The sequence below is a fragment of the Salarias fasciatus genome, unplaced genomic scaffold (assembly GCF_902148845.1).
Source record: "Salarias fasciatus unplaced genomic scaffold, fSalaFa1.1, whole genome shotgun sequence".
Taxonomy (NCBI): Eukaryota; Metazoa; Chordata; class Actinopteri; order Blenniiformes; family Blenniidae; genus Salarias; species Salarias fasciatus.
Window position 1 is genome coordinate 420652 of NW_021941391.1, and position 9558 is coordinate 430209.

Sequence of the window (9558 nt, forward strand, 5' to 3'; positions counted from 1 at the left end):
ACCGCCAGGGAAGGACAGTCCAGACTCCAGACACGTTCTCCAGTTTATTAGTTCATACAGGGACCGATGACCGTTAGAAATAAATAGCTGCAGAGAGACTCCATGAGGGTTAGTGTCTACCAGGAGACGTCTCCACGTCCACTGTCCCCTACAACAGTACAAAACTCTGAAAAAATAGGATTTAAGACCCCCCCCAAACCGGACCCCCCCCCCACTATCACAGTTTCACGATAAACCTCTAGTGTGAGAGACTACTGTCCAGAAACTGTCCTGCTGTCCCGGTCCTGTCCCGGACCTGTCCCGGACCTGTCCCGGTCCTGTCCCGGTCCTGTCCCGGTCCTGTCCCGGTCCTGTCCCGGTCCTGTCCCGGACCTGTCCCGGACCTGTCCCTCCTCCATTAAGGCATCGGGTCTCCGCTCTGCACAGGAGTGAGGAGACGTTCAGAGTTCGACCCTGTTGAGAACCGTCCAGACGGGGAACGTGTGGAACGCGTGGCGTCCCGGCCGTGCTCCAGGGGGAACTCCTCTCCAGACCGGTGGTCTTTGGGGAAAAGTCTGGGCGGGGAGGAAAAGGCACAGACCGGACCGGACCGGACCGGACCGGGGGCTCTGCTCCTGAGCTCAGTGGAACGTGGCGGAACGTTCTCCTCCCGGTGTTCCACTCAGATTTATCGGTTCTGCGACTCGGTCAGGCGGCGTGACGAACCTCCGCCGCCACCGTCTCCTCCGATGCTCACAGGTTTGGTCCAATCGGCAGTTTGAATCCAAAGCGAGTCGCGAGAACCAACAAACCCAGAACATGGAGAACCTGAGAACCGCCGAAGACCTGGGCCCGGCCAGTCGATCCACCGGGACGGTCTGGACGAGCGGCGGACAGCCAGTCGGGCGTCTCTCTGCACCTGCTGACCCAGTTCCCCCGATCCAGAACAGGTAAGAACCCGCAGAACCAGACTGTCGGCGCGTTGAGTTAAAAACCACGGAGGAACCTGGTTCTCAGGTCTGTCTGATAGAAACGTCCAGTTTGTGTCCAGAAATATGGTTCAGGACCCGGTAGGATTTGATTCTCTGAAAACGGGTCGATGGTTCTGAAGAGGTTCTACAGGAACCGGCTCCAGGATCCCAGAACTCATTTTCTGTTCTTGGAATGAAATGAAGCCTGAGAAGCTTCTGGAAGGAAAGACGGAGTCTCAGTCTGATCCGAGTCCAGATCCGAGTCCGGACACGAAAAACCCCTCAGCGCTGTGGAACGATCCGGACCCTGGACCAGAAGAACCCGCTGCTGTGGAACGATCCGGACCCTGGACCAGAAGAACCCACTGCTGTGGAACGATCTGGACCCTGGACCAGAAGAACCCACTGCTGTGGAACGATCTGGACCCTGGACCAGAAGAACCCGCTGCTGTGGAACGATCAGGACCCTGGACCAAAAGAACCCCCTGCTGTGGAACGATCCGGACCCTGGACCAGAAGAACCCCCTGCTGTGGAACGATCCGCTCTCGCTCTCAGTTCGTCACGTCCACCTGTTCCTCCAAACAGCTCGACGGCAGGAGAACCCTGGAAGGAACCGGACTTCCTGTCCACCATAAGAACTCATTCAGCCGAGGCCGAACCGACGGAGGTGGAACATCTCTGGAACGTCAGGAGAACGTCGACCAGCTCAGCGCTGCGGAGGGTTCCAGACTGAAGTAGATTCACCATGGGCGAACGGAGCTAGCGCTGTGCTAACGCTCTGCTAGCACTCCGCTAGCGCTCTGATAGCATTCTGCTAATGTTCTGCTAGCGCTCTGCTAACGCTCTGATAGCATTCTCCTAATGTTCTGCTAGTGCTCTGCTAATGCGCTGCTAACGCTATGCTAGTGCTATGCTAACGCTATGCTAGCGCTATGCTAGCGCTTTTCGGTCTGTGCGTCGGAAGGTAACAATGCAGATAATCTCACCAGAAGACGCAGAACACAAAAACGATGGGATGGAACAACCTGCAGGGAGCCGCGGTTCAAACTGAGTTCTACTGACGACGTTCTTCACCTCCGACATCGGCGTCCGGCAGGAAAGAAATACGATCGTAAAAAGTTACGATAAAAAAAACTAACTTTTGGTTCACCGTCGCTCCTCAGTTCCGAACTTCACCCTCAAAGAATTAAAGGTTCTGAATGGATCTGCTCCCTGATGGGGTTCTCCGGTCCAGAGGTTCCTCTGGTCCAGAGGTTCCGTCCAGACCTGCATGCGACGGCGGTTCTGCGTTCCGGGCTCAGTAGTGGCGGAGGCTGAAGAAGCCGACGCTGGTGGGCGACTCCTTCACGGTGACGGTGACCAGGTTGGCAGTGACGTCCGTCACGAAGACGTGTTCGATCAGACTCCGGGTGGGCTTCCAGTCCTGGTTCTGGACCGGCGGGCGGCCGGGGTAGGAGGAGTCCTGGTCCGAGTCCGAGCTGCTCTCGTCTTCGCCCGTGCTCATGTCGTTCATTCTGGCCTTCTTGCCCTCTTTGGAGCCGGTTCTCTCCGGGTTCTGGACCTCGCCGCAGGTCTTCTCCAGCCGCCCCGGGACTCTGGCGGTCTGGACCCTGTCCGCGGGGGTCTGGGGTTTCCTGACGGCCAGTCTCTGGGGGGTGGGCGGAGTCTTGGGAGCGCTGCGCTCCTGGTTCTGAGAGACCGGGGTTTTCTTGGCGGCAGTTCTCGGGGCGCCGCCGCTTTGGGCCAGTTTGCTCTGCAGGTTGAGGGGCTGCAGACCCGGACCCGGACCGGACGGCGGGTTCTTCGAGGGCACGGACGCCGCGGGTTTAGGGTGCGGGATCCGCGGCAGCGTGGACAGCGGCGCCGGGGGCTTCCTCTGTCCGCTGGGGGGGCTCAGCTGGGCGGTCCCCTGACCCGGGGGCTTGCTGGTGTTCAGGTTCAGCGCCGCCACGCCCTTCGACTTGCCGGCGGCGGTCTTCAGGTCCAGACTGGCGCCGGAAGCCGCCTGCCTGCCGTCGGAGAGACTCCGGTTGTGGCCGGACCTGTTCAGCGACAGGGAGGCGGTCTGGACGGGGGACCGGCCGGAGCTCGCCGGGCCCCCCGCCGGGTTCTTCGCGGCCCCCCCGGGGGTCAGCGGGCCGCGGGCCGGCCCGGCCGCCGCCTCCCGGGACGCGCCCCGGTGGAACCCCATGAAGGTGAAGCTGGCAGGATGGACGGGCTTCTTGATGGCCCCCGGGAGGTCCGGGTCTCTGGCGGTCTTGGGGACTTTGCGGGCGCCCTTGCTGGGCGGGAAGTCCTTGGCGTCGGCCGGCGGCGGCTTGCGGCCGCGCTTCCGGGGCGGCGACTGCTTGGCCACGACGATCTGCGCCTTCTTCTGCGGAACCGGATGCAGCTCCCTGGTTCTGCCGGCCGTGCCGGGCGTCTCGCCGCCGCCGTCCTCCTCGTCCTCGTCCTCGGACGACGAGGACGAGGAGCACGAAGACGAGGAGTCGGAGGACGAGGACGAGGAGCCGGACGAGGAGCTGCTGGACTTGCTGACTTCAGGAACGTTCTCCTGCAGTTTGGAACAGGAACGCGTTAGACGGCGGAACCAGGTCCTGGACGGAGGACGGCTCCGGACCGGACTCACCAGGACTTTCCGGGGTCGTCCTCTGGGCCGTTTCCCTTTCTTTCGCATCAGAAGCTCCTTCTCTTGCTCCCTGCGGAGGAGAGCGGAGGGTCAGCGGCGGGCGCCGGAGCCCGGGGCCAGCCGGTGCGCCGGGACACTCACTTCTTGTTGAAGGCGGCGAGCAGCCGCGGGTCCAGGATGTTCTCCTGAGGCTCCCAGCTGTTGTGTCTGTAACAAACCACCACAGGAGCTGAAACGCCTGGCACTCATCCAGACCAGGACCCGGCCCCGGAGGAAGACCCGGCCCCGGAGGAGGACCAGGACGCGGAGGAGGACCAGGACCCGGAGGAGGACCAGGACCCGGCCCCGGAGGAAGACCAGGACCTGGAGGAGGACCCGGCCCCGGAGGAGGACCCAGCCCCGGAGGAGGACCAGGACCCGGAGGAGGACCAGGACTCGGAGGAGGACCAGGACCCGGAGGAGGACCAGGACCCGAGAGGAGGACCAGGACCCGAGAGGAGGACCCAGACCTAGTGAGGGATCCGTTCATTCAGGAAACACTGGACGCCGCTGTTCAGCGGATGAGAGCCGAGTGGAGGCAACCTGAACGCCACCTGAGACCTTTATTTACAGACCGGCTGTGAAACGCTGCTCAGGTCTGATTCAGGCTTCCTTTTACCTGACTGACTCCTGACCGACTCCTGACCGACTCCTGACCGACTCCTGATCAGGGTTTCCGCTGTAAAAAAAATGTCACCGGACAACATAACCGGCAGGTTTTCAATTTACCGGACAAGCGCTTGATGTCCCGGTAAAATATTATTTGGGGGGGGTTGTATACTTTCCACAGGGCGCCGCCTTCGCCTGTCAAATTTCGTGTGGACTAAATTTCTATTGACCTTTGGAGCGTGATGTCACAAAAAAGGGGCGGAGCCATTTTTAATGTTTATCCGCCATTTTGAAGGGGTGCTACAAACGCACTGCAGTGTAAACCCATTAGAAGCTGGAAAAGTAATGACAAAACGGTTTGAACTGCTGTGTTGCTGGTTGTAAGGCTCCCTGGCTGACCGGCAGGGCAGGAAGTGAGAGAATGGGCTGTCTGTTTTTGGTGTTCCTGCTTGGAAGCACCGTATCATGTTACTGGAAGGCAGCGGCTTGCCTGGATCGCTGCTGTTAGACGTGTGGAAATAAAGTTCGATGTCATCCAGATATCTCTTGATATGTTCCACACATTTTCATTCTGGTAAGTTCTTGATACTGGTCATGAATAAATGACTCTGTCAGTTAAACAGCTACTCTAAGACCAGCACATGGCTAATTAATTATTCTAAACAAGCCCTCCTGCTGCCACTCCCCGTCCTGCAGTCAGACTGACATTTTAGTGAGTTTTTCATAATCATAGCATCACCTCTCAGGTGGAGGTAAATCAGGAGGAGCTCTTTGGAAGAATTAAAACGGGAATTAAAGGAGAAAAGGGAAACGCTGTCTGGAGGAAGCTGCAGCAGCGATGAACGGCGTCGTCTGGACGAACGGACCGACTGAGGTCTGAACAGATTATAGATCCTTTAATTTAACCCTGATGTTACAAATAATGATGCTGACTCACGTTACACAGCTCAGAGTTTTATTGTTTCTTTAATTATGTCTCAGAGCCAGACAGCAGCACCGCGGCCCGGACTCCTCCCCACAGCGGGACGGTCCCACCGAGACACACCCAGCACCGGACCGGTGCCGAGCAGGACCCCGGACCGAGCGGGACCCGGGACTCAGGCCACCGAGGGCGGCGCCTGCCACCCGCTGTCGGTGCAGCTTAAATTAAAGAATAGAAGTCTTAATAAAATGTTTGACTAAACGTCCTCTGTCTGTATTTTATCTCCCTTTAGCTGATACGTTATTTTCTGGGCTGCTGGCTTCGCACCACTGAGTAAATTAATAATTTGCTAAACTTTAGAGTTTATTTACATTTCATAGCGGTTCTTCAGGTCCTGTCTCCTGGTCCAGCCAGTCCAGGCTCTGCTGGTTTCCACGTCGGCTCCTCTCGTGGCGCAGGTGCATCAACAGTAACTCTATCGGCCAGTGCAATATTGTGTAAAACTGCCAAAATAAAGTCCCATCTTTCCGGGGCTGAACAGCAGCGCCCCCCGCTGGTCTGAAGCTGCTCTGCAGCAGCTGTGCGTCTTTGTGCTCTGTTAAAACAGCTCCTCTGCGTGGCAGGATGGACCAGCGGAGTTATTGAAAGTTAAAAATCCTTCATTAATCCCACAAGAGGGGATATTACTAGATGTTCTGTAAGGGCATTATTTTATTTTTTATTCTTTCACTTTTTAATCTTGCTGATTATCTGCTGCTTCTGCTTTACGGCGTGTTTCAGATGTGCTTTATAATTGTTTTCACGCTCCGCCAGGTTTTTTCCTGCACTACACCGTAAATCCACACCGAGTCAAACTTGCTCCACGATGTCAGACCTGTCCCGAGATGTCGAGAGAACGAGGTATCCTAGTTGTGCATCCGGACGCAATCGGTCGCGGTAGAATCTCTTTTCTTTCGCATTTTCAAGTGTTGTCATAGTTTGTTTTGATTTCTCTACCCCTTCAAAATGGCGCCGTCGTCCCATAATGCATTGCGCGGTGACGTCGGTTCCAAAGCTCAATAGAATGGTTGGGGAATTTCTTCAAAGATTTGCCCAAAGATCAGGACATAAATATAAAGTCTACTCACCTGCAAAGCAAACCTGTAAAAAACTCTATTCCTGTTATTAAGTGGGGTGTATTTTCAATAGATGTAAACTTTGTCGCTCTACGTGACAAAGCCATTTAAAAACATACAGAATTTGGTCCTAGAAACATTTTTTCTATCTTCTAGGTAAAGTTGTTTACAAAAACTGATTCTGAACCGAGCATCTGAGTGAGGAGTCAGAGCGGCGTCCCGGACAGCTGGACAGCGCCTGACATCTGCACTCTGACCCTTCTCCTCTGAACTATTCTGCTTATTAAAAAAGTCTAAGTTTCGCCTGTTTCCACGTGTCTCCCGCTGTATTGTTGTTGTGCTGCGCGCTTTGTCGGAGTAATGAAACACGTGCCACAAGTTCAGTTCCGCCTGGAAAAAAAAAGGTTTTTCCACATAGACGAGGCTCATTCATAAAATATAAAATTCGGGGTTTTATGGGTTTTTTTTTTTAATTTTTTTAAAATGAGGTGGAAATTGCCTTTTTTAATTCAATTTTTGCTTGGAGGGAATATTCCAAAAAAAATTGAGCTTGGAGGGAAGATTTTTCCCCGGACATTTTGACCGGTGGTGTTAAAATATGTCGGACTTCGGCAGATTTTACCGGTCAAAGTCCGGTAATTACCGGATAACACAAACCCTGCTACTGACCAACTCCTGACCAACTACTGACTGACATCTGACAAACCACTGACCAACTACATACCAACTATTGACAAACTGACCAACTACTGACCAACCACTGACCAACTACATACCAACTATTGACAAACTGACCAACTACTGACCAACCACTGACCAACTACATACCAACTATTGACAAACTGACCAACTACTGACCAACCACTGACCAACTACATACCAACTATTGACAAACTGACCAACTCCTGACCAGTGGCGGCCGGTGGCGTGGGGCGCTTGTTTTGCCTGCCTACACCGCCAGCAGCAGGCGGTGCGGTGTTAATTCACTTCCGCATTGACGGGAGCGCTTGTTTCCACACCCGCGCATTCACGGCACATTCCAAACTACACAACAGGTCGGCAACGATTATTTTTAATAAACTGGTTTCTTCAACACCGCCCGCCTGGAATGCGCAGGTATGGAAACGAGTGCTTCCGCCAATGTGGAAGTGAATTAACGCCACACCGCCTGCCTGGCAGTGTAGGCGGACAAAACAAGCGTCCCTCGCCACCTGCGCCCTGCGCCACCGGCCGCTACTGCTACTGACCAACACCTGACCAGCTCTGCACCAGCCCAGAGACCGGCTGCAGTCCCTCCTGGAGTCGGACTACCAACCGTCCGTACATTAGAGCTCTGCCACCTGGCTGAGAGGAACCAAAGGTTCTCTGAACTCCAGAACGAGTCACATTCATCCACTTCCTGCATGTTAGAGTCAAACAGCGACAAACAGAAAACACCAGCGATCAGACGCTGGAATGTCTGCATGAAGTTTAAATCTGACGGTCGGAAGGAGCTTTAAGTAGAACAGACGAGTCAAGATATGAGAAAATCTCCTTTTTGTTTTCATAATCATACAACAAATTTCAACACTGAGGACGCTTAACAGAATAAAACATTCAACTTTTAGAAATATGAGAAGTGTGTGGACAGAAACCAACATCTGCATCAGAGCATCAATGCATTCTAATAAGAATAGTTGATTTTTATTCCACAGATTAAAGCTCTCGTTAGAAATTTAACTAATAAATCATTGAAATCATAAAAGAAGCATCTTGAAATCTAAATAACTTACAAACTTAGTTTTTTCATCAGTAGGTCTGAAACATTGATAAATCTCCGTTTTGAGCACCTGCTGCATCAACCTTTCTACACTTTAATTCTGTTTTTCCTGAAAATGGAGCTGGAACATTTGTCCATTTGATAAAAAGAATAAAATTGAGGAATAAAGTGAAACAGATGCAGAAAAAGTACATTTCTGAATAAAGAAAGTTAAATCCAGCAGTGGTGTCAGGAGGACCTCACCAAGAAAACCTGTTCAGTAAACCTGACGCTTAGAGCATTTTCAGGAATCTTCAGTTGTTGTTGTTGTTTATCTTTAAAGGGAAAGGCGGGTTTTGTTAAGACAGTGGACTTTTATTTTACTGGCTGATTAAATCTGGTCTGAACGGAGAAATAAAAATACAAAACCTGCTTTCTGTTTTCTCTTCAGGGTCAGACTGAGACACAGGAGGACCTGTTGGTGGTGAGCAGAGACACACTCAACCCCCACCACACACACACACACACACACAAAGGGGCTGGTGGTGGGTTGTTCAACAGAAAGTCAGAGATGAGGGTTCAACGCCTGGCGAGTCTAGAGAAACCACCTAAAGATCAGTTTTCAGGTAAAGAAGTCAGAAGAAGCAATAAAACAAACCAGGAATGAGTGATAACTGGCTCCACACACACACACACACACACACACACACACACACACACACACACACACACACACACGCACAGAGAAACGGGTTAGTGAGGAGAAAAGGAGGTCTGCAGGTGCCGGGATGGGAGCCGGGCTCCTGCTGGACCGGGGGGACCGGGGAGCGGGTTTCGGGGGACCGGGTCCAGCCGCTCCTCCTCTTGTTGTTGTTTTCATTGTTCGGACTTACTTGGACGACCATCCCCTCCACTTCACCAGGAACTCCAACTTTCCCTGCGGACAGAGCCCCGCGGCGGGGGGGTCAGGGGTCAGCACCGGGCCGGCCGCGGCTCGCGCTCCGCGCTGCGCGGGGCTTCGCTCACCTTCCGGAGCCGCTTGTTGAGGATACACTCGGCGTCGAAGACCTGCTCTCCCACCGCGCTCAGCTCCTCCATGGCTGCCTTCGCCCCGCACGGAGCCGCTTCATGGGGGCAGCGGCGCGGCGGCGGCCAATCGCGGCGCGGCACGGAGCGGCGGCGGCCAATCACGGCGCGGCACGCACCGGAAGTCCCGCCTCACTCCACAGTAAGAGCTGCCGTCCGTTTAACGGCTTTCTTTCCCTGCTGGGAGTTCGCTCGGTGGTGTAGGAGAAGATGGAGGGTCTGATCTCTGACATGTCAGTAACTCAGTACACTGAAAACACGTTTCATTAATAAATCATACAGCAGTAAATAAGCAGTTAAGTGAAGTCTTTCGCTTATGATCCAGCCAGGGGTGTGATGAGAAAAAACAAAGCTATAGTAGTAAAAAGTAGAAATAACGAAATACTCCAAAAGCAAGTTGTATTTGACAAGTAATATCACTAAGCTGTTTACTTCCATTTTGATTAAAAAAACTAAAGAAAATAACTAA

The 9558-nt window shown here is 53.6% G+C and overlaps 1 protein-coding gene across 1 annotated transcript; it reads right to left on the reverse strand.

Annotated features, from left to right (window-relative positions):
- Nucleotides 1-218: 218 nt before the first annotated feature.
- On the reverse strand, nt 219-9123 carry LOC115385554 (chromobox protein homolog 2-like). Its single transcript, XM_030087622.1, has 5 exons — nt 9030-9123; nt 8897-8940; nt 3722-3787; nt 3581-3650; nt 219-3505 (listed from the first exon to the last, which is right to left on the reverse strand). The coding sequence occupies exons 1-5, from the start codon at nt 9099-9101 to the stop codon at nt 2249-2251; spliced, it is 1509 nt and encodes a 502-aa protein (XP_029943482.1). The 5' UTR covers nt 9102-9123; the 3' UTR covers nt 219-2248.
- Nucleotides 9124-9558: the final 435 nt, after the last annotated feature.